The 25,929-nt window shown below is 37.9% G+C and overlaps 1 protein-coding gene across 3 annotated transcripts in view; it reads left to right on the plus strand.

Moving 5' to 3' along the window:
* The first annotated feature begins 5,606 nt into the window (after positions 1–5,606).
* The window catches only part of XPR1 (xenotropic and polytropic retrovirus receptor 1), a 255,578-nt gene continuing 235,255 nt past the window's right edge, over positions 5,607–25,929 (plus strand). For all 3 annotated transcript variants that reach the window (XM_044676921.1, XM_044676922.1, XM_044676923.1), the window contains exon 1: positions 5,607–5,830. In XM_044676921.1, the coding sequence (XP_044532856.1) occupies positions 5,762–5,830 (69 nt within the window). In that variant the 5' untranslated portion in view covers positions 5,607–5,761. The remainder of the gene's footprint in view (positions 5,831–25,929) is intronic.

The raw sequence follows: 25,929 nt of genomic DNA on the forward strand, positions 1-25,929 counted from the left end.
TCATTGATGAGTTTAGAAATGAGCAAGAATGGAAATATGAACATCTCATTGAAACAGGGACACATATACTCTCTGCCCTGTACTACCTTGGTCCTTGGAAAAAATACTTCAAACTTAAAGAATTGTCTACAAAGTATTTATTCTCTCCACCCCAATTCACCATAACTGATGGATGAGTTGATTGGGTCTTTGCTACTCAGGAAGTTGGCTGCCCACAAACTTTGGCCTCCTGTCATTGGACCTCTGGTCCTCTGCCTTTTTTTAATCTCACTAGATCTTTCTAGCTTTTTTTACTCTTTCACCAAAGAAGAGGAAAGTGTAGACACAACAGGGACAGAAGGAACAGCAGGATCATGTGCTCATGGCTTTATACTGGCCTCATCATTTCTACGAATCCAAGTTAATTCTAAGCATCCAGTGGATGCTTTCCTGGACTTCCTGACATCCAGAAACTGATCACTTTGTAAGATGAAATCAGCTCTGAAACAAATCCCCCTTAGGCTATCTCTATTACCTATGGGGTGAGCTCCTGTCCTTGCTGTTCCCCTCACCGTTCAGCTTCTTTTTGTGTGTGGTCTTCCCCATTGGACAATGAGTTCCTTGAAGATAGGGACTATTTTATGCCTTTTTTTTTTTTTTTTTTGGCATCTCTGATACTTAGCTCAATACTTGGTACATAGTAAGGAGCTTAAAAACATTTATTTTGACTTTGACTCTGACTTCATTATGAATGTCTGGAAGAAGGCTCACCAAACATCCATGTGTTCCCAGGATGAGGCTCTCACCCACCAGCTGGGCTACCCACCCCATTACATTTGTGTACTTTAAAGCACTATAAAAATATAAGCCATAAACACAATTTTTTTTGTATGCTCTAATTCTTGGGTTGTCCAAAGAAGCAACACTTGCTCCTTGGAATTCACTGTTATTTATAAATACAGCACCCTTTCCTAGCTATTCCTTTCAAACTTACACTCACACTTGAGGGTTGCTAATTTCATCTTCAGTATGGTGATTAAACTTGGGTTCTAGGCTAGAGCCAAGCCTAGAGATGGGATTCATACTTGTTATGTGACCCTGAGCAAGTCACTTAATACTCCATTCCATTTTCCACTCTTCTGTTTTAGAATCAATCCACAGTAATGATTCTAAGGCAGTAGGTGAGGGTTTAAAAAACAAACAATAAGCCAATGGACCAGTTAGCTCTTAAAGGGATTTATTAATAAGCAAAGTTGGTTGACATAAAATATTCTTCTCCTAAATCCAGAATGCACCTTCTCACAAATACACACATTGTCCATGGGAAATGCAGGATCAAACTTCAGTTATGGTATTGGTATTAGTATGGTATTGAGAGACTCTTATAAGCTATGTATATGGTAAAGGCATTCACAACTCCTGGTACTACAGAGCCTGGAAATCCATCTTTCTTCATTAGTTTTCTTTGGGTGCAGGATCTTCATTGAGTTAATGGGACTTTCTCTTTCATACCTCTAGTCTCTTTTCTGAGACTATGAGTCTCATGTTTTGAAGCTGCTTCTTCCCTGGAGTGACTATCTATGTCAGACTAGAATTTGTGTCTCTACTTCTGCTTAACATGGTGTCTTGTGCAGGTGAAGTAACTCTTATCTGGAAGGGTCATAGCCAATGGGAGAGGAAAGATAAGAGAGAAAACCCTCTCTTCAACAGGAGGGAGTCTGCAGAAACTTGATTCTTCAACTTAATTAACTTGGTGCTATACTGTCTGAAACTTTCAAATTTGGAGCTTAGCTATATAAAGCCCTCATAGGTTGATTTGTTTGCTGAACCAAAGAAGTTTGTTCCTTTCTTGACAAATTAGATAGTGTTCAAATCTCATAAATTTTATACCTCTTTTTTAAACATACCTCTTTAAGATATTAAATTATATTCTATGACTATATTAACAGAGCTTTGGGGAACTCACTCCCCTACTAACAGGTAATTCAACTCTCTCCCTTTAAAAATATCAACATTGGAAGAAAACTGAGACCTTTTCTCTTGACCAATACATCTACAAAGCTCTTAAAAGCAGAAGTCTTTACAGAATGACTGACAGTAATTTTCATGACCTTTATCAGAAAAGTTCTGAGAAGCTCAAACAAGTTGTCTATTTCCTTACCATATGATCTTTTGCATTTGGAAATGTTTGTGACTTGGATTTGTCCCTATGTGGAAGCATTATCGAAATGATCTGAATAGATGACAATTCGAAATAATCTTGGGTTCAGTTTAACTGTTGGCTAAGATGGGTCACATGCCAGGTACACAATTGGGTCTTAGTATCTTTAGGGTTAGACTACCCCCACAAAGCAAGACTAAGGTATTCGCATGGCATGAATTTTCACTGGAGTCAGGTAACTATAATTTTCTTTCTTTGTCTTTTCCTTTACCACCTAAAATTATAAAAAAAAAAAAAAAAAAAAGGACAGGTTGCTACTATGAGAACCTAGGTTTAAGTTTTGTCTTTGACCTATACTCCCTGTGTTTTATCTATGAGTAAGTTACTCAACCTCTCAATATCATAAGCCACTCAAAAAACTTTAGGGTATAGGCCAGTGATGGGCAAACTACGACCCATGGGCCAGATGGGGGGGTGGTGCCCTGAAATGTTCTATCTGGCCGTGTGACATTAGTCTTAATCTGACGAATACGAGTAGGATACAATACAATGAAACTTCGAAAAAGTTGCCTTAGAAACAGATTGACAGATGAGCATTTCCTTTCCTTTGCCCCTCCTCTTTAAAAAGTTTGCCCATCACTGGTATAGGTAAATTACTGATCCCCATGGGGTTTTCCACACTGGTAGTTCTTATCATTGATGAAATCACAGTTCTTGATCAAAAATAAAAACAGGCTCTTACGTAGACCATTGGGCAGATATCTTCTGGAGTAGTCCAAATCTAAGAACCATAGTTTCATTAATGTGACTATCTCATTACTTTTAACCTTGCTCCAGTGGAATACATCATCTTACTCCTAGGCTCTTCATTTCAGTACTGCAATTAGATTCATGGGACTAGAGGGATTTAGAGATTACTTTGCTCAACCTCCATATTATTTCCATTTTATTAAGAAGAAAACTGAAGGCTAGAGATATTAAATGACACACTCAAGGCTACTTGGCTAGAAGCAGGAAAGATATATTTTCTGTTCCAAACAATTGGAACTATTTTCTTTAAAAGATTTTATTGATTGATTTAGAATCTTTTTCCATAGTTACATGATTCATGTTCTCTCTTCCCCCTCTTCCCTCCTCCCCTCCTGGAGATGACACTGGGTTATATATGTATTATTGCTCAAAAATTATTCATATTTGTAATAGAGTGATCTTTTAAAACTAAAACCCCCAACCATATACCCATAGAACCACATGATGTTACATGTTTTTCTTCTTCATTTCTATTCCTCCAGTTCTTTCTCAGGATGTGGATAGCTTTCTTTCTCAGAAGTCCCTCAGGATTGTCCTGGATCGTTGCATTGCTATTAGTAGCAAAATCTATTGTATTTGATCCACAATGTTTCACTTTCTATGTACAATGTTTTCCTGGTTCTGCTCATTTCACTCTGCATACGTTCATGGAGGTTCTTCCAGTTCATATGGACATCCTCCAATTCATCATTCCTTACAACACAATAGTATTCCCTTGCCATCATATACCACAATTTGTTCAGTCATTCCCCAGGGGATGGACATCTCATTAGCAACTATTTTCATTATCTTGTATTTACCTATCAATGTAATTATTCTATCCCCTTAGTAGAATTTAATATTATCAAAAAGTTATTAGCTAAATAATTTGTTTCAGAATCTTGGATTAACTGAACTGCCTTAAATAATTTTATAAGGACTACCTCATTACAATCTAATAGTAGAAGAAAACATAAAAAAAAAGTTGGTAGGGCCTCCAAAACACTTCCTCTGCTATTATTCTATTCCATGCTGTTCTTCACATTTTCCATTTCACCTCTCCTAATTTTTTTCATATGTTGTCTTCCCCTACTAAAATGTGATTAGAATATAAGCTTCTTGGGGGCAGCTGGGTAGCTCAGTGGATTGAGAGTCAGGCCTAGAGATGGGAGGTCCTAGGTTCAAATCCGGCCTCAGACACTTCCCAGCTGTGTGACCCTGGGCAAGTCACTTGACCCCCATTGCCCACCCTTGCCACTCTTCCACCTAGGAGCCAATACACAGAAGTTAAGGGTTAAAAAAAAAAAAAGAATATAAGCTACTTGAAGTCAGAGGCTATCTAGTTTGCTTACTTGTGTTTTATCCACAATGTCTAGCACAGATAAGGCATGTAGTGATTAATGGATGCTATCATCTATACATCCGTCTATCATCTTTTCCTTCTTCCATTCTTTCCCTTTTTTCTTTCTCACTCTTTCCTTTTCCTTTTCCTTTTTGCCTCCTTCCTTCTTGGTTCTTTCTTCCTTTTTTATTCTCTCCCCTTCACCTTTCCTCTCTCTCTATTTGTGTCTCTATATCTCTGTCTCTGTCTCTGTCTCTTTCTCTCTCCCTCCATTCCAAACTGACAGAATTCTCCTCGAATTTCTCATAGTGCAATGTCTTAGGGACAGCTTCTTTGCATTGACATTAGCCACATGCTTCCTTGTAACACAATTATAATAACAGCAAGCATTTATATAGCATTTTAAGATTTGAAAAGTGCCTTGCAAATATCATCATGTTGGATCTTCATAACAACCATATGAGATGGGGGCTTATTATTATTATTCTCATTTTACAGATGAGGAATCCAAGGGAAACAGAGTCAAGTCACTTGCCCAGGTTCACCCAGCTCCGTAGTGTCTGATGTAGTATTTGAATTCAGGTCTTCGTGACTCCTGAGTCCATCGTTTCATCCCTTGTGCTACCTAGAAGCCTATGGGCTGCAGTTATTTGTGTACTCTATCATGTACTTATCCGTCTGTCTGTCTATATTTGTACCTGAATCTGTATCTATTTCTATATTTACCTTTGGTGGATCTTAAACCTTTTGAGAACATGTTTTGGGCGTCTCAGGGAGCACTCCACGTATTGCGTAGAATAGATACTTATCTGTTGAATTGGTTCAAATCGTCTAGACCGCGGAAACAGGCTTTTAAAATTAATCCAATCAATTAATTAATCATTTATCAACCAAACTTTGAAAATAAAAAGTCCCAGGCTGACTACTGTTTTTACAGAATTAATATTTTAATTACCCTACAACTTTGCTACTTCCCAGGCAGCCAGTGACAAGACAGCGGCAAGACCAATAAGAAACTGGGGGCAGAGGTCGGGGGTGGAGCCGCATCCAAGCCCCGCCCCCACGGTAACCTTTCCTTGCAAACCCGCCTTCTTCCCCGCCTCCTTTCGTCGCGTTGCGGAGGAGGCGGTTACCATGGCGATGACGTCTGCCGGGCGGCACGGGGCGGGGCCGTGGGAGAGGAGGAGGAAGATGGCGGGAGGGCGGCTCTGAGAACAGCTCGGCGCGGTAGCGGCGGCGGCGGCGGCGGCGGCGGCGGCGGCAGCGGCGGCAGCAGCAGCAGTAGTCTGAAGAGGAGGAGGAGCAGGAGCGGGAGCGAGAGCTGGAGCGGGAGCAGGAGCCTAAGAGCCCGGCACCGCACCGCACCGCACCGCACCGTATAGGAGAGCGCTGCGCCGCGCCGGGGCCCATGTGGGGAGGAGTCGGAGCCACCGTTGCCACCGCTTGTGTCAGCCGGACCCGAGAGGGAGTGAGAGGGGAAAGGCAGAAGGATGAAGTTCACCGAGCACCTCTCCGCTCACATCACTCCCGAGTGGAGGAAGCAGTATATCCAGTATGAGGTATCGACCTCCCGACCTCCCTTCCCCGCGCCCCTAGGTGCGCCCGTCCCGAGCGGAGCCGGAGCCCGGAGCCGGTGCGGCGGGGAGCCACTGCGGCATCCCCCACCCCCCGCCGCGCCGCGCCGGTGCCCTCTTCCCCTGCCGGTGCCCCGGCGGTGCCTGCCGGCTCCGTTGCCTTCCCTTCCCCCCTCCGCCCGGGGTAACGGATCTGCGGGGACGCAGAGCCCCAGGTACGGACTTCCTGCGGGATGCGGGCCAGGAGAGTCAGGGGCGCCCTGCGGGGGAGGGGGGTAGAGCCCGCCTCTAGCCCAGCCTGGGGTGTGAACTCTCTTCCAGGCTGTGCTTGCAGGTGGCCCCCTCCCCTCCGAACCTCCAGCAGCCCTGGACCACTGTTGACAAAGCCTTTGTAACTTCATTTCAACCCAGACTGACGGATAGACAGACAACCCACCCCCACCCCTGAGCCATGTAATCCGCACGACATGTAAACACAAACATATTTTGATCAATAGTCCCATTTTGCTTCTGGGAAAAGGATACCGCTTTATTCTTTTTGCACAAAGTATGCAAAGTGGCAGGGTCATGTGTTGTTTTGTGTTCTTGTTTATGGAAAGGGTTGAGGAAGGAAAGAGACAAGGAGGATGCATGCTTCGTTTTTTATTTTATTTTGAGGTTTACCTCTTAATTTTTTTGTTTTAAGGTCTGTTCTAACCTTACTACCACCCTTCCCTCTCCCCCTCCCGCCGCCGCCCCCACCTCCCAGTGTTTTTATTTGCCAGGAAGAGAGAGTGGTCCCTTTAGGGCTCCTTAGAATCTATATATCACAAACAATCCACTTTATAGCCATACCTAAATGTTTCGATGATCATAACTATAACCAGTCCTAGTTGGGGAGAGAATGATAGCTCCTAGAGAATGTTAAAGATAATGATAAAGGTACTATTTGGTCACTTTAGATTAACATAAGGAAAATCAAGATAATGCAAAGGTTCATATACTTGGTAAAATTCTTGAAGGACTTGAAGCATTAAATGGAAAAGGAATTGACCATGTAGATAGATCTTGGAGAGAGAGAAAAATTATTTTAGAGCAACAGTATCTCTTAACCTCCAGGAGTTCATCTCTATGCCCAAGATAGAACAAAGAGTACAAAATCAATATGAACCCATACCTAGGAAATAAATTATTCCATCCTTTTACTTGATTTTTATAGAAGCTTGATGAAAAAACAACACTGCTATTTAATGATAGAAGCAAGTTTATCCTTTCATATAACCACTATAATGATTGGAGAAGTTAAGAGATAGCATGTTGGATAGTTAAAGGAAATGATAATTTAGAATCACTGGGAAAAAAATCCAGTTGCAATGTAAAATATTTGATTATTGGTAGAAATGAAAGGGCAGAGAATCATTTGTCAATTTGTTTTTTGGTAGTGTTTTGTGACTGTTATATGATTGAGAATTGTAATACAGAGACTACCATTTTAGCTTGTAGAGTCTTTGTGATTTATTGTTTTTAATAACATTCTGTCAATTTAAAAATCTTGGCTAGGGTCCAGATTGTGGTTTTCATTGAAAGTGGGGTGTATTTCTTTTATCTTTCTGGTTGTAATTTTTAGTACCACTGTCAGTTCTTTGTGGAGGCACAGTTAAGAAACATGTTGAGGCAACTACTCACATGTTTGTGCACACATATATATGTGCATACATACACACATGTACACACATAAGCATACACATCAACATGCAAATATATGTGTGTTCATTTAGCATGGTATTCATCACATGGGATTATTTAATATAGAAAATGGCATAGCTTGGGAATGTTTTGAGGGAAGAGGAGAGAGACACTGATATCCTGGTTATAAATGAAAATTATTGTAATCACTGTCTACTTGGTGTATTATTCACAAAGGCCTCCTTATCCACTTTGCAGCAGGACCCTACACTAAATTGATGCACATTCAGGGTGGTCTGGGAGAGAAGCTGTATATAAAGCCTTCCCTATCCTTTCACTCTATCATTCCATAATCTTCTCTTAGTCAAACTCCTGGAAAAAGCTGCTATACTTACTTCTTCTGATTTTCTCCCTTCCCACTCTTCAGCCTCTTAGAATCCAACTTCTGACCTGTCATTTGCATAAAGATGCACTTTCTCTCCAGGATTAGCAGTAACTCTTAAATCTTATGACCCTTTCACACTGCATCCTTCTTGATCTCTGCAGCATTTGACACTGTTGACCATCTAATTTTCTTGGATACTTTTTCTTCCATGGTTTTTCTCCTGATTATTCTTCCATTTGCCTAACCTCTCTTCACATTCTTTTGTTAGATCATGATGTTTGTTGTCCATTACTTTCATCCCAATGTGGGTATATTCCAGGGCTTTGCTCCATTCCTTGTCTTTTTCCTGAACTTGTCTCATATTGCCAGTTGCCTGCTAGAAATCCCAACAGAATGTCCCGTAGGCACCCCAGACTCACCCCATTGGAATCTTTTCCACCCTCCTCTCCTATCTGCCTTTCTTTCCTATCTCATGAGGGCATTGCAATTTTTCTAGTCACCTAGGTTTACAGACTCGGGATTACCCTGCTGCCTCATTCTATCAGTTGTCACTACTTTTCCTTCTTAATGTGTCTTGCATCTTTCTCCTTCATTCCAGGTTTGATCACCACCCCATTTCAAGCCCTTGTCTCCTCTCATCTGGACAATTGGAGTAGCCTTCAGTTATATTTCCTGGCATTAGTCTCTACCTTTTCCCATTTATCCTCCACACTTATCATAGAGATATTCCTAAAGCATCACTGATCCTGTCATTCCCTTATACAGAGTGCCAGCTCCTTGATTCTCAGATAAAATAAAAACTCTTTTTGGCTCTTAAATCCTTCCAACATCTATCTCCAGCCTACCAGTCCTGTCTTATTGCTCATAACTCTGCTTCATGCATTTTATGGTCTAGACAAACTGTTCCTACTTGCTGTTCCCCATACATTCCATCTGGGGTTTCTTTTCCTTTGTACTAGGGCTTCCCCATCTCTAGAATACAGTCCTTTCTCTCTTCTCACTCAGAATTCCTACCTTGCTTCAGAGCACTTCTTGCAGGAGACCTTTGTAGTTAGGTCACTAGATCTGGAGTATGGAAGAGCTGAGTTCAAATAGAACATCAGACACTTGTTAGCAAGGCATTTGACTTCTCCCTGCCTCAGTTTCTTCAACTGTAAATTGAGGAAAATAATACTCATCTCTCAGAGCTGGTGTGAGGATACAAGAAGTTAATATTTTTAAAGCACTCACAAACTTTAAATCAATGTTGAAATTGCTAGCTATTATGTTCTTCCTATGCTCTGTCCTAAAGTATAAGCTCCTTGAGGGCAAAGAATTGTTTTGTTTTTATTTTTGCATGCTTCATAGCATTTCACTGTGTCTGACTCATAATTGTCACTCAATAAATGTTGAATGTTTGTGTAAATAAAAGATCATTTGTATGTAATTATTTTCTGTAATCCAAATAATCTTTTACCATATCACCATCATGATGTATTATTGCTAGTTCATTGTATCTATGCATATTTGGAAATCTCAGGTTATACTGACTAATTCTACATATAAGAGATCACACTAGATAAAGGAAATTTTTTTTTGTTTGGTATAGGATGATGTAGCTTTTTTTTTTCTTTTTTGAGACCAGCTTCTTTCTAGGTATTCTGTATGATTACTAAGTAATTGTGCATAGCCTGGTTCCTTGAACTAAGGTTACTTATCATTGTTTATTGAATTAAATTGGTTGAATTCATGATGGTCTTTTAAAATAAGGAAAAAAATTCTAGAGTTCTAGTTCATCCTAGAAATTTTGGAAGACAAAACTGGAGAAATAGAACAAGGATTATCTTTTAACATCAAGTGTTTTATAAAAGATTTATGGAATTATTCATGTCTTTGGTAGTGTTTATGGAAATTCATAGTGTAATAATGTGTTGAGGTTTGTCACATATAAAGATGGACATCATAAAACACTGGAGTTGGCATGCTTTCATCTCCTTATTTAACAGATAAGGAAGTAAGGCCTGGAGAGAGGAAGTACTTGGCCAGTCATCCTGCAGTTAAGTGGCAGCACCATTCCAGTACTTTTTTTTTTTTTCCACTTTACCACCCTGCTTTCTCCAGGATGATAATATTGAGTCACCATTAATAAAATATGTGTTCTGAGATATTGTTCTATTAGTGGTGATGCATTTCCCATATTTTACTTATATTTTTCTACTCAGCTACTTTTGTATTTCTAGGAATGATATTGAGATCTGATTCTGTCATTTACCTTTAGGGAATGTTATGATGAAATTTTGCTATTTAGTATATTATGTGAAATAAATGGGCTAGTCCTTCAAAAATGTGGTATTAAAAAGATTTTTTTTTTGTGATGGCATATATTATAACCAGATATAATCTTAATAGTTACAGCTAAAATGACTAAACAGTTTTAAGGACATTAATTTTATCCTAAAACCAATTCTAGAGTTTTTAACTTGAAAATCATGAAAAGGATGGAATTATTTTTTATTAAACTTTAATCAAGTCTTTTTTTCATAAAAATTTGTATTGAACCCATAGTTTTGAAATTTTTTTAGCAGTGAATAGGAGCAAAGACATCAAGTAATGGAAATCCAAATTTGGGGCTTGACAAGACATGATTGGTCTTAAGGAGTCTTGAATATAGAGGAGAGTGCAAAGTGGAACTGGTTTACCCAGAGGTCTGGATAGGGAAAGGAATATAGCCAGTGTAGAAGTGATGGATGACCTGGGAAAGAACTGAGGGTATGAAAAGATTGGAGGTTGTTGTGAGGATGAAAAACAGAATTAGGTTATCATAGGGCAAAGGGAAAGACAGAATGATAAAAGTTGATAGTTAAAGAAATTACAGAGTTCCTGTACAGTGAAATATTGCATTTGTGGATGATCAAAGGTATGTATAGCTAAGGTGGCATGGAGGAGTAGATCATGCCAAATAAATTAAGAAACTGGGAAGATAGGATGTTAGAATAGGAGTGGCAGTGTATATGTTAAATTCTCCTAGTATGGAGATGGGAGTTTAGCTTTACAAAATGAGAAAAGGATTATATCCTGGGGGTCAGTAGATAATAGTTACCAGAAACTTGATTGGGAGATAAATATAGATTAAATGATTGTGAAAGGAAGACTGGTTACCAAGTGATGATAGAGGGACATTTTGGAAGTGGCACTGGGGAACAGTGCCACATTCTGGCTCCCTCTCTCTCAACCAGTGAGTAGAGTTTGAGAGTATGAGTAAAAGTTGCTGATAGGTGATAGAGTGGATAGAGCACTTAACCTGGAGTCTGGAAGAGTTAAAATTCAGTCTTAGACATTTTCTAGCTGTGTGACCCTGGACAAGTTACTTTACCTCTGACTCAGTTTCTTCATTTCTAAAATGAGATAATAGTACCCATCTCCCAAGGTTGTTGTGAGGATAAAATGAAATAAACTTTGTAAAGGACTTCATGAACCTTAAAGCACTATTGTAAATGATAACTGGTGTTATTGGTGGTGTTATTATTATTGTTGTTATATGCTACCAGTGTTGGAAAGATTGGCCAGGAATACCCTGTTATCAGGAAGGAACCAGTTTTCAATGATGGAAGGAATGAAGATGGAAATGGTTTAAGATGAAAGTAGTTTTGTTGCCAATGGAGCGAGAGCTTTGGAAGGGTTTGGTAGATGTGGAGTGGAACTTTATGAAGTTTTAAAAGATAAACATTTTAGCAAAATATAAGGAAATTTGAACAGTTTGTGAAAAGAAGATTTTATAAGGAATAATATGAAAGAGAATACTAATGAAAAGAAGAAATCACTAATGTCTATTATTCTATATCTTAAAAAGCTTAATAAAAATAGAGCATTGGACCAGAAGTAAGTTTAGACCTGGATTTCTAGTCCTTGATTTTTTACTCATAAATTTTTATGTGACCTAGAGTGAGTTAACCTAATTTTTTTTGAACCTTTTCCCTCCTACATAAAGAGGTTATATTATGTAATTTCTAACATCTCTAAAATTCATTTCAATTAAACTTAAACATTTAATCACCCACCATGTGCAAGGCTCTATGCTTGGTGCTCAATATAAAGATAAGAAAAGAAAAAGCATCTGCTCTTATAGAAGTTTCATTCTAAGAGAAAGGGAGTGGTCAGGCAGAAAGGTACAAGAAACGTCTTAGAGGGGGGAGAATACTTAAGATTGAAAGGATCAGGGAAATATTTATTGAGGTTGGCATCTGAAATTAGTCTGAAAAGAAGATAAATATTCTTAGATGGAAGGGGGAAGTGCATGTCAGATATGAGGGGATGCCTCATGCATGGAGGATGCCAAAAATGGGAATAATGTGGAATAAAGTTTTCATTTTTAAAGATATTTTGCTTTCTCAATTACATGTAATAACAATTTCCCACATATCTCCCAAAATTATAAGATCCAAATTGTTTTCTTTCCTTACTTCCCTTCCCCCTCCCAGAGATGGTAAGCAATTTGATTTGTGTTATACATGTATTATCATGCAAACATACTTCCGTATTGGTCATTGTTGTAAGATAATACTTACATAAAACCAAATTGAAAAATAAACTCACAAATAAAGTGAAAAATTGTATGTTTTGATCTGCATTCCAATTCTAATAGTTCTTTCTTTGGAGATGGATAGCATTCTTTGTCATAAGCCTTTCAGAATTTTTTTTTAATTTAGAATATTTTTCCATGGTTACATGATTCATGATTCCCTTTCTCCTCCCCTCCCCACTCCCAGAGCTGACAAGCAAGTCCACTGGGTTATACATGCATCATTGTTCAATACCTATTTCCATGTTATTTATATTTGCACTAGATCGATCTTTTAACGCCAAAACCCCAGTCATATCCTCATCAAACCATGTGATCAAGCAGTTGTTTTTCTTCTGCATTTCTGTTCCCACAGTTCTTTCTCTGGATGTGGTTAGCATTCTTTCTCATAAGTTCCTCTGGATTGACCTGGTTCATTGTATTGCTGCTAGTAGAGAAGTTCATTACATTCTATTGTGCCATAATGTATCAGTCTCTGTGTACAACTTCAGAATGTTTTGATTAAAATAGGAATTGGTCCTTAGATTCTAATAAAATTTATTAGGATTACTTGGATAGGTAGAAGATGAGAGAGAGAGAGAGAGAGAGAGAGAGAGAGAGAGAGAGAGAGAGAGAGAGAGAGAAGTTTCCCTAATCTAACTTTTCTACATGACTCCTCCAGCAGACCCCCAGAATGGAAGTTTCTTGGCAGACCGACAGAGTCAGAAAGAGTGTGAATTTCCTGCTGTAAGGATAACATTTTAATGGTTTGGCTAAAATATATGAAGATTATAAATAATAGTGGTGGTTGCCAATCTCAAAGTCGAAATGACTTTAATAGCTTTTATTTACAAAAGAGATGGAAAGAGTGAAAGCAGAGAAATAAAAAAGAGTAGAGAAGACATTAGTCTATCTAACTAAATATTGCTTTGGTGCTTGACTTGTTGACCTTCAACCAGAATTAAACTCTCCAGCAGACAGGAAGGGAAAGCCAGCTATCCACTCACCCAAGTTCCTTCCAAGAGGCAGGTCAAGACAATGACTCAAGCTGACAGTGATTCTTGAGGTTGACTTTCTTCCTTCTTCTTGAAGCCAACCTTCTTCTTGAAGCTGACTTTCCTCTTGAAGTCCAACTCCTTCTTGAAGCCTACTTCCTTCTTGGAGTTCACTTCCTTCACTAGGCCCAGAAATTCAGGGCCTTTTATAGTGGGTTCTTGTCTCTTCCCCTTTTCACAGGGGCCAATCACCACTTCCAAATTGTCTAGCACTGTCCAAGGGGCAGTGTTTATAGGAACTACTTCTCACCTTCTGGAGGGGTGAATACTCATCAAAAGGATTCACAGATTCTTGGCTGATTGAGTTTCTGAGGGTGTTAATTCTCTAAGTGGTTTGCTAACTCCTCCATCTAGTTTAGGCTTTTGTTGATTCAATCAAAAGGTAGATAAAGGAGAGTTAATTCTGTCTTCACAATCTAGTGAGGTTCAACCATTCCCCAACTGATGAACATTCCCATAATTTCCAATTCTTTGTCACCACAAAAGTGCTGCTATAAATTGCTTCGTTCAAGTGGGTCCTTTCCTCTTTTTGGAGGGGAGACAGGTCTAGTAACTGTGGTATTACAAATTCAAAGAGTTTTATAGGTTTTTGGGCATAGTTCCAGATTGCCCTCCAGAATGATTGAATCAATTCACAACTCCACCAGTGATTCTTTAGTGTCCCACTTTAGTTACATCTCCTCCAAAATTTCTTTTATTATCATATTGGCCAATCAGAAAGGTGTGAGGTGGTACCTCAGAGTTGTTTTAATTTGCATTTCTCTAATCATATTTTTCATATGATTATTGATAACTTTGATTTCTTTATCTGAAAAGTGCATGCTCATATCCTATGACCATTTGTCAGTTGGAGAATGAATTGTATTCTTAAATTTTTGGCTTAGTTCTCTCTCTATATATTGAGAAATTAGATCTTTATTAAAGAAATTTGCTGTAGCCCTCCCTCCCCCCAGTTTGGTTTTCTTTTAATCTTGGTTACATTAATTTTGTATATACAAAATATTTTTAATTTAACATAATAAAATTATTCATTTTATTATTCTTAATGTTCTCTATCTTGTTTGGTCATAAATCTTCCATTCTCCATAGATATAATAGGTAAACTCTAGTTTACTTAGGGTATCAATCTTTATGTCTAAATCATATATTCATTTTGACTGGATCTTGGCATTGAATGTGAGATGTTGGTCTATATGTAGTTTCTGTCATACTATTTTCCAGTTTTATCAGCAGTTTTTGTCAAATAGTGAGTTCTTATCCCAAAATCTGGGATATTTGAAATGATCAGATACTAGATTGCTAAAGTCATTTACCCCTCTATATTGTGTATCTAATCTATTCCATTGATTCACCATTCTATTTCTTAGCCAATACCTGATTGTTTTGATGATGAGATCTGGTACTGCTAGGCTACCTTCCTTCACATTTTCTTTTTTCATTACTTCCCTTGATATTCTTGACCTCCTTCTTCCAGATAAATTTTGTTTTTATTTTTTCTAGTTTTTTGGTAGTTTGGTATGGCATTGAGTAAGTGAATTAATTTAGGTAGAATAGTCATTTTTTTATATTATCTTGACCTATCCATGAGCAATTAATATGTTTTCCAGTTATTAGATCTGACTTTATTTGTGTGAAAAGTGTTTTGTAATTGTGGTATAAGGCAATTTCCTTAATGAATACAGTGATCCCTCACCTATCATGGGAGTTATATTCCAGACAGATAGGTGAAAATCCACAAAATATCGGGAGAACAAACAGACCTCTGTTATAGTCACTGAGCTAATCAGTGCCCAGGATACAGAACACAGTGCTGTGGTTGGTTGCCTTTCATCAACTAAGAGTGTGCCATGTACAATCTCATGTTGACAAACTTGCACATTTCCATTGTATACAGTACGATATTCATCTGCAAAATCCTGCAATATAGCAAAAACTCTGCAATACAGAATTAGATATATATTTTTAAAAACCCACACTACAGTTGAAGCTGTGATAAGTGAACTGCAATATAGCAAGGAAAGACTATATTGTTGCAGAAATTTTAAATAAAATACTAACCAGGAGTCTTCAAGGAATATATCATGAGAATTATTTACTGTGATCATGTGGGATTTATCTTGGGAATGCAGGGCTGGTTTAATATTAGGAAAACAATCAGCATAATTGATCATATCAATAACAGAAACCACATGATTATCTCAATAGACACTGAAAAAGTACAATACCCATTCATTCCTATTACAAACACTAAGAAACATAGGAATAACTGGGCCATTCTTTAAAATGATAAATTGTATCTATCTAAAACCATCAGCAAGTATCATCTGCAGTGGGGATTAAGTTAGAAGCCTTCTCATAAGATCAAGAGTGAAGCAAGGATGCCCATTATTATCACTATTATTAAATATTGTACTAGAAATGCTAGCTTTAGCAATAAAAAGAAGAAATTGAAGGAATTAAAGTAGGCATTGAGTAAACTAATAAACTCAGCTATCACTGATGGTATACTTAGAGCATCTTAGAAAACCAACTAAAAAACTAGTTGAAATAATAAATTTAGCAAAGTTGCAGAATACGAAATAAACCCATATAAATCATCAGCATTTCTGAATATTACCAACAAAGTCCAGCAGCAAGACAGAAGGAGAAATTCCATTTAAAATAATTCTAGATAATACAAGAAACTTAAAATCTACTTGTGAAGACAAACAAAAGAATTATATGAACACAAATTCTGCTTTTTATAGAACTCTTTTCTTCATTGGATTTTTATGTCTCTTTTTCCATTTGACCAATTCTGCTTTTTAAGGTGTTATTTTTGTCTTGCATTGCTTTAATTTCACTTTGCCATTTTTCATCTGCCTCTCTTATTTGATTTTTGAGGTCCTTTTTGAGTTCTCCATAGCTTGACACAAATTCCTATTATTCCTATTTTTAAAAAAGTTTTGCTTGTAGCTAGCCTTTTTCTACACTTTTATTTTTATCTTAAAGGTAGGCTCTATTCTCAGGGTAGAGGGGGGGCACTCTCTTAAACTTCAGCTTTTCCTTGCTATAATTCTCAGCTCTAGTTCTGGGTTTCTGCAAGTTTTAGTTCTTCCATGGTGGTTTGATGGCCTGTGGGCTGGGAGCTCTGAAAGCCTCCCACCACTGTCTTTTCCAGGGACTGCTGATGGTTTACAGGGCTCAGAGGACTGTGAGCTACCTTGTGCTGGGGCTTAGGGTCTCACTGCAGGTTTGGCCAAGGGCTCTATGCCTCACTGGATTTACACCAGCCATGTGCACTGTGGACTGCCCTGTGCTATGGCTCTGGGCCTTACTGCAGGATAAGGCAGGGGCTCTTGGCTTTCACCAGCCTCAGAGAAGCCTTTCTTAGGCTTTCATCAACCAGGCCTCTGTGGTTAGGACCTCATTTCAGGTTCGTGCTAGAACATGGAACTTTAAGTGGTAGTGGGTGGAGGAACCTCTGCTATTGGCTTGGGTGGGCAGGGTCTTGAAGTTGGTTTGGGCTCAGGTTTGGGCTCAGGTTCAGAAGGGAGGTGGGGCTTACTGTTGGCTTGTGCTGCTCCCTTGTAATCTTACTGTGGGCTGTGCTACCCTCTCACTCCAGTGAAATAGATCCTCTTTTCCTACCTTCCAAGTTGTTCTCTGCAGGAAAGTTGCTTCACTCCATCTCCATGTTGGTGCTGTCATTTCCAGCATTTGTTTTGAAGTGTTTATTTTAAGGTTGGCTTGAGAACATTCTCAGAAAGGTTAGAGCTTTTTGTGCCTCTACTCCAGCATCGTGGCTCTGCCCCTCCTTTCTTCTGAAAACATGTAAGAAGGACAGTGATATGGTCCTTAGACTTGTTCTTGAATTATAAAGAATCACTTTGGAAGCATGTGGAACATGTATTGGAGAAGGGAGAGGCCAATTAGAAGGTTATTACAATAGTCGAAGGGAGAGGTGCTAGGGGCCTTAAATTACATTGGTGACCTCGTGAATGTGGAGAAAGGGAGAGGAATAGATGCCAGGGAACAAGAATCAACAAGACTACTGTGATTCTAGGTAAAAGAAATTATTAGTAATTCTTTAAGGGGAATGGCTTCTGAGTTTAGTGTTAATGTGATTTTATATTTCTCAAAGCATTGCAATTAACCAATCAGAATGAATTTAGACCTATTTCAACCAATTGGCTATTAGAAGAAGAAACAAAATAAACAAGATACCTTATATCCAAATGAGATCTTTCCCAGAGATTTATTTCTTAGGTTATTTCAAATACCAAGGGACAATTTTTCTAGTGCATGTACTAATAAAGTAAGCTGCTAAGACTAAAGTAAAAAATTCAGTCCAGTTGGACATTATATATGAGAATATATAAATCTTCTTAGCAGCATGTCAATCTGCCCCTTTTTTTCCTCAGAGAGATCAACCTTAGAGGTACAACCTCTAACCCAAGGCAGAAATTCTCTCTTAACATCCTGAGTTTGATGAGTTTCTTATCTGGGACATTGACAAAGAAAGCTGTTACAGTTATTCAGCTATTTTAAAAGTGATCCTCATACTTTTAGATTCAGGTTTGTTGTTTTTTTTCCCATATCTGTTTGGAGAAGAGGCAAGAAGAAAAAGAAGTGTTTAATAAGCACTTAGTATGTGCCAGACCCTATGCTAAGCCCTGGGGATACAAAGAGAAGCAGAAACAAGGTCTCTCCCCTCAGTGAACTCATATTCTAATAGAGGAGACCACATGTCAAAACCTGTACACATGAAAACTGATGCATTGTGATTGGAAGGCACTGAGGGGGCAGGAGAATCAAAGACCTCCTTAAGAAGGTGGTCTTTAAGTTGAACCTTGATAGAGGACAGGGAAGCCAGACTGAAGGAGACTGGGTATTCCAGGCATAGGGCTTAGGCAGGGAAAAGGCATGGAGTGACATGAAGTATAATATGGAATGGACATAAGAGGGAAGAGACCAGAGAGCTTGGAGTGGGGGGTGGGGAAAGGAGGGATGATTCTTAGCAAGTTTACTTTATTTTCCACTTTAGCTGGGTCTTTATAACAGTGGTCCTTATCTCCCCCTCTTGCTTCTCTGGCTTGCTTCTAGTCTCTGCTAAGATCACTTCTACAAGAAATCTGGATCCACCTGAATCCTAGTGCCCTCCCTTGGCTGTTAGTTCCAATTTATCCCAAATAGATCTTGTTTTACATTGTTGTTTGCATAGTCAACCATTAAAGGTGAGCTTTTTGAGCTAGTGTGATTGCCTTTGTAATCCTATAGTTTAGCATTGTGCCTGCTAACTGAGTAGGTGCTTAATTAATGCTTACTAACTTGGCAGGACTTTACTCCTTTTTATTTTTAGGAGATTTTTATTTACAGAATGCTCTTGAGAACCATTGTACAGTATTAAGCTTGAATTTCCTAAAGGCATCGTTTTAGAGCAGTGATGGGCAAACTGCAGCCCGCGGGCCAGATGTGGTCCCCTGAAATATTCTATACTGCTGTGCAACATTATTCCTAATCTGATGAATACATTGAGTAGGAGACAATGCAATGAAACTTTGAAAGAATTGCCTTAGAAACAGACTGACAGATGAGCATTTCCTTTCCTTTGGCCCCCTCTTTAAAAAAGTTTGCCCATCACTGATTTAGAGCCATTACTTTGTCTTAACAGAACTTGTTGGAAATCTCTAGTTTGGCCATCTGATGGCACAGATCATACATAGTTTTTCCTTCAGGTGCTTATTCCACACTTAAAATTATTATTATTTTTTAAAAGAATAACACTGCAACAAACATATATGTCTAGAAAGTATCTAACTCAAAAAATATATTAAATAAGACGTTTAAAGTTTTAATTTATTCATTGTTTTACAAAAGGTTGAGTGATATGGAATGAGCACTCAGTTTAAGACTATCTGAGAAGCAAAGAACTGATGTGTGGGGCCATAAAGTTTGGCTTTGGGATTGGTTTGTTCTGGGTTCACTCTGGAGAACCTGACTTAATCTCAGGCTGATCCAGTTATGCTAAATAGAGGTTCAAGTGTCTTTTCTCTGCTCTCAAGTAAAAGGGACTGGGAACAAGTATTTATTAAGTACTTACTCTCAGTGCCAGATACTTTGTCAAACACTTTACAATTTTTATTTCATTTGTTTCTCACAATAACCCTGGAAAATAGGTACTATTATGATTTCCATTTTACAGATGAAGAAATAAAGGACAAGTTAAATGACTTGCCCAAAACCACACAGGGTCACTTAGCTAGTACGTGTCTGAGGCTAGATTTGAACTCTGGTCTTTTTGTCTTCTGGACTAGTGTACCACCTAGCTGCCTCCAAGTAGACTAGGTTTTTCCCTCCAGAAAATTAACTTTCTGGGGATCTTTTAGACTAGGCCTGGGCTAGGTTCAGGCTGGATCTTTGGGTCTATTCTGAATTTGAGTGAAATGGGAAGTGATGGTGAGGTGAGGAAAAGGACCATAGGAAAGGAGCAGGAATTATGGCTTTTGGTTTTTAATATATTAATGTAATATGGGGGACACTTTTTTTTCATTAAACACAAAGGTCAGGAAGAGGCTTGTGGTTTGACATGGAACTAGACTTTAGGGTTAATAGGATGATGTGAAATTTGCTAATTATTTACCTTACTGTGAAATTTAGCCCTTAGTTATTTTTATTTTTAAAAATGCTTGTTGAATAAGTGAAGGAATGAACATTTAGATAATATTTTGAGCAAGATAGCAAACTCATTGGCTTCTAACATAAACATAAAAACATTCTCTTTGTTAAATGCTTTTTTCCCTTTTGTTACTTAAACATAAGATATGGAAATGAAGGATTTCAATCAGTTAAGGATTCTGGGCTGAATAATGTTTCCAAATTGAGGTCAGTTATGAACATTTTATAGAAGGCAGTATGTTTTTACACAACTTTAAAAAAACTACTGTCTTAACATTTTATCTTATTTTATAAGAAACACTGGCAGATTTTTTTGTTATCTGTTGTCCATCCCTGATCAATAAATTCACTTGGATATCCCGAGTGATCTGATATCCATAGAGAACTGGTCAGAAAATCCCAAACAATTGATATTTGGTAGGGTTAGAGGAAATGTTTATTTGAATAATGTGGTTATAACTTAGAATTTTCACATTCTATTTAACACAAAATTCAAAATGTAGATTAAGGAAACGAGCCAACCCTATTATCTGCATGTGGATTATTTTGTAGATTATTTGTTGCAAAATTTTCATACCATCTTCTACAGGAAACTTTCCTCAACCTCTCTTAAATCTATTGCCTTCCCTCTGTTAATGATCCTATTTATCTAGTATATAGCTTCCTTTGTATAGATTTCTTTGCATGGTTTCTCCTCCAATAATTTGCAAGTTCCTTGAGAGCAGGAACTTTTTTTCTTTTTGTTTCCTTAGTACTTGTAGCCCATTGCCTGGGATGCTGTAGTCAAGCTTAATAAATGTTTATTGATTGATATGTGAGGAAATTGAAACATGCATGGATCAGTTAAGTGGGGGATGAGGATGACAGCTCAATAAGATAATGGAACCTCCAGCAGAGCCTGCCTTAGGTAGGGTTTGAAGGGACTATAGTGATATGCCTGTGAAACAGTATAGGGGGCAGCTAGGTGGCTCAGTGGATTGAGAGCCAGGCCCAGAGATGGAAGATCCTGGGTTCAAATCTAGCCTCATATATTTACTAGCTGTGTGACCCTGGGTAAGTCGCTTAACCCCTCATTGCCTAGCTCTTATGGCTCTTCTGCCTTAGAACCCAGTATTGATTCTAAGGCAGAAGGTAAGATTTTAAAAAAAAAAGAAAAAAGAAACAGTATAGTAAAATTGAAAATCTTCATGACAATTATAAGTTGATTAGTTCACATTCTAGTTTTTTTTTAAATTACCTATATGATTTATTTATTTCAGTTAGCATTTCTTACTAGGCATAGGGACTGGACCTGTGATTTTATCAATGTGGAGTTTGATCTCCTGGATAATGAAACTCTTACCTATGCAGGTCATTAATTTCTCTGCAATTAATAGTTTGAGTTTAGAGCAAAGAGAGGTAAGTAACTTGTTCAAGATCTCAAAGCCAAGATGTATCAGAAGCCAGACTGGAATGGAGGCCATTCTGATTCTTTGGCTAGCTTTCTACACACCATGTCATATTTAATCCTGTTGACAACTAACAGTGAGGTGGCTTATTTACCCACAGATTTAATGCCCTTTTTTCCTTATGTGATTTATTACAAATGAATATCATATTACTTGTTCTCTTCATTTTGTTATTTCATGAATTAGTCTTAGAAATACATAATCTTAGAGATGGAACGAATCTCAGAGGTCAGTTTGTATTCGAAGAAGAAGCCCCATTATACCATGTCAAGCAAAAAGGTCATATAGCCATCATTAAAGAATCCCAGCAAAGGAGATTGAATTCTTGGGAAGAATCCCTTTTAAGGAAAGTTTAATCCATTTTTTTCAGTTGAACACTTGAAGATTGCTATCATGTCCCCACTAAGTCTTGTCACTCACTGTCTTGTCACTAAGTCTTGCCCCAACCAACTTCTATGATTCTTATTTTTTTTATTGCCCCTTAATATGGTTGGATATCTTTGACATGTTTTCCTTCTTTTCTATTTCTGTATTCTCCTACCTGGCAAATTTATTCAGACCTTGGGCTTTATTTATCACCTTTGTGCAAATAAGTTCCAAATTCAACCCATTCCTTCCCCCAAGTCTCATCCTTGCATTTCTAATAGCCTGCTGGCTATTTCCACGTGTATGCCCCAATGGCCACGTGCTCACGGAGAGTGCTCTGCATGCCATCTTTGGCACCCATGCCATAGGTTCGCCATTACTGCTCTACATTGTAAAGAACTTAGGCATGTATAAGTAGAAGAGCTCTTTACAAAAGAAAAAAAAAACCTGAAGAATGAATAAAACCTTTTTTGACTTTATAACTTCTAGTAGCGATGTATAAAATGACTTAGTTCATTCCAAGGAATAGAACATCACCTTAAAGTGACTGATCTATTCAGAAATATTTATCATACAACAATGGGTTAAAGTTAAAAATATTGATATGCACAAATAGCTAATTCCTACAGAAAAAATATATATAGTACTTTCGCATAATGAATGTGATATTTACAATAACTTATTAAGCTGATTTTTTTTTTAAACCCTTACCTTCCGTCTTGGAGTTAATACTATGTATTGGCTCCAAGGCAGAAGAGTGGTAAGGGTAGGCAATGGGGGTCAAGTGACTTGCCCAGGGTCACACAGAAAGCTGATTTTACTATACATCACACTGATATCTTTTCTGCCAATTCACATATTAAAAGATGTTGCCAGGGGTACCTGGGTGGCTCAGTGGACTGAGAGCCAGGCCTAGAAACTGGAGGTCCTGGGTTCAAATCTGGCTTCAGATACTTCCTAGCTGTGTGACGCTGGGCAAGTCTCTTAACCCCCATTGCCAAGCCCTTACCACTCTTCTACCTTAGAACATAAAATACTGTAAAAATAAATGTATTGATTCTAAAACAGAAGGCAAGAGTTGTTTTTTTTTCAAAAAGATGTTGCCAGAGTCCTTTGTTTTGCACAATTTTCTGGTGTTTAATATACAATGCAGGCTTTGTTGCAAAGACATAATTATTCAGATTGTTTAATGTCAATTTAATGTATTTTCTTTGTTTATGGCACTAAAATTTGTTCATATATACCTAATTTTTATAACAGTTTCAAAGCTGTTGCATGGTGCTGTGTTTGCAGCTTAACATTAGTGAGAATATTGAATGATTAGCCATCAAGCCTGAAAGATGATGGAAAATTCCTCATTTAATTGTTTTGAACTGGAGGTGCCTTTAGTAGTGGAAGGGTGCTATGAGTAATAGAGTATTTCACCTAGTTGTCACACCTAATAAAAAGGACCCTTTCTTTGATCATTCTATTGCTGGGGGCAAGGAATATATCCTTTCTGCATCCATAAAATAAGATGAGATACTGGAAGTGATCATACATTCTGTGAAGACTTTATTCCTTTGGAACAGGAGGTAGTTATAAAGAATAGATATTGAAGTTGCCTTGCTGTTGGTCTTAGTCACAGTGAGAGTAGAACCTTTTCTTCTAGCCAAAGCCATGCAGGGACAACTGGACAAGGAACATTCAAATTGCCTATAGTTCTAAAAGCATGGGGTGAAAGTACATTAGGACCTCTGTTGGACACTGGAATCCAGCAACACCATGGACTTGGCTGGTAGCATGTTCTGAAGGAAATGACTCACTGACATCTGGGTAGGAGCATGGGCAGTAAACTGTACTTAATTTTCAGATCTTCTCAGTTAATCTCTATTTTATCTGAATAAAAAGTTGACTCAGTCTTTTAATTCTTTAGAGACAGTGGTCTATTGGAGGGGGTCATGATATAATAGGAAACAAAACAACACTGATTTGAAGGCAGAAGAGATTTGAGTTTGAATTCCATCTGGCATGGGGATAGGGTTGATTGCTAAGATTTTTTAGTTCTAAATTCTATGACCTTGAGTTTGGAGTAGGACTTCTGCCTTGACTAAGGGGCTTAGATAATTGACTTTTATGTTAATGTTTAGTATAGTGCATCAATCCTTGCAACTTCTGTGTGTTCTCAAGGAGATACTCTTTGTGGTAGTCAGGAGTCAAATTTAAAAGCTGGTGAAGCCTGGAGTTCTGTTTATATATAGTGTTACTTGGAAGGGTTTAGATGGAAGGAAAGAAGGAAAGGAACATTTATTCATTGCCTTCTTATTTGCTATACATTATAATAAGCACTTTCCAAATATTTTTTCATTTGCAACAACTCAGAAAAGTAGGTGCTATTCTGCTCTATATTTTATGGTCCAGAATATTGAAGCAAACAGCGGTTAAGTTACTTTCCCAGGATCACACAGTTATTAAGTGTCTGAGGTCTTATTTGAACTCAGGTCTTCTTCATTCCAGGCGCAGTGCTCTATCCATTATGTTACACAGCTACCCTGGTCTGGGAATCCAAGGGACTCTTTATTTTGGACCTAAGGTCAGGGTGCTATTTCTGTTGCAACAAAGAAGTTTGGATGACGTTTTGGATTATGTATCCCAGATGAGCAAGGCCTGAAGGGATCAAACAGTAATGAAAAATCAGGAAACTTGATTAAAACCAGAAAGTTGAAATTAAGGAACATATGAAAAGGTCAGGACAAGAAATGATTCCAAAATCAGATAGATAAGAACTAGAAAGATACAATTACCAAAGGAGAGGAGGTTATGGGTAATCGAAAGTCCAGATAAAAGCCATCAGAAATTAGTGGGTAGCTGATTGGAGCAGATTGAAGTGCTAGGAATAAGATAACTTGGGCATCTTCTTTGTTTTAAGCTTAGAAACTTTCATATTTATCTTGTTATAGTAAATGCCAATATCCATGTTTAACTAACGAGAGATTTGCTAGTAGGATCTTTTCATCAAAAAAAAATGTCTGTTACAGACAATTATTGATCAAGTAATCACTTATTAAGCCCTTACTATGTGTCAGGCACTGTGCTATAGAAATACACATTAAACAATTCCTTTTCCTTAGTGCCCTATAAAAAATAATTTTCACTTTTTCAGTTGATAACCCTATTGCCTCCAATACTCAGGTGTAGATGAGTTGTCTGTTTTTAAGTTGGATGCTGAAAATGTGTCTTGACTCATTGTCTTGAGTCAGAATTGAAATTTGTGTATGTTTCCTCCAAGACAAAGGTAGTATCAATCATTAATTTTTATTAATTTTATTTTTATTGTCATGTAAAACACATTGGTCCTTGTAAGAGCATAGTCATATATAACAAAACCCCCAAATAAAACCATAAATACACTGATGTGAAAGACAACTCCAACAGTTCTCTGGAGGTGTATAGCATTTTTCATCATAAGTGCTTTACATTTGTCTTGGAACTTTGTCTTGCTGAGAATAGCTAAGTCATTTGCAGTTGATCATCGTACAATATTGCTGTTATTATGTACAGTGTTCTCTTGGTCCTGCTCATTTTACTTTGCTTTCATATAAGTCTTTGCAGATTTTCATGAAACATTCTGCTTGTCATTTCCCATAGCATATAGCAATAACAGTATTGCAACACAATCATATACCACAACTTGTTCAGCCATTCACCAATTGATGGGTATCCCCTCAGTTTCTGGTTCTTTGTCACTATAAAAGGAGCTGTTATAAATATTTTTGCACATAGTGGGCCTTTTCCTTTTAGTTTGATCTCTTTGGGATATAGACCCAGTGGTGGTATTACCAGATCAAAGCATTTGCACAGTTTTATATTGCCCTTTGGGCATAGTTTCAAATTGCTCTCCAGAATGGTTGAATGAGTTTACAACTTCACTAAAAGTGCAGTAGTGTCTCAAATTTTCCATATTCCTTCCAACATTTATCATTTTCCTTTTC

The sequence above is a fragment of the Gracilinanus agilis genome, chromosome 4 (genome assembly GCF_016433145.1).
Source record: "Gracilinanus agilis isolate LMUSP501 chromosome 4, AgileGrace, whole genome shotgun sequence".
Taxonomy (NCBI): Eukaryota; Metazoa; Chordata; class Mammalia; order Didelphimorphia; family Didelphidae; genus Gracilinanus; species Gracilinanus agilis.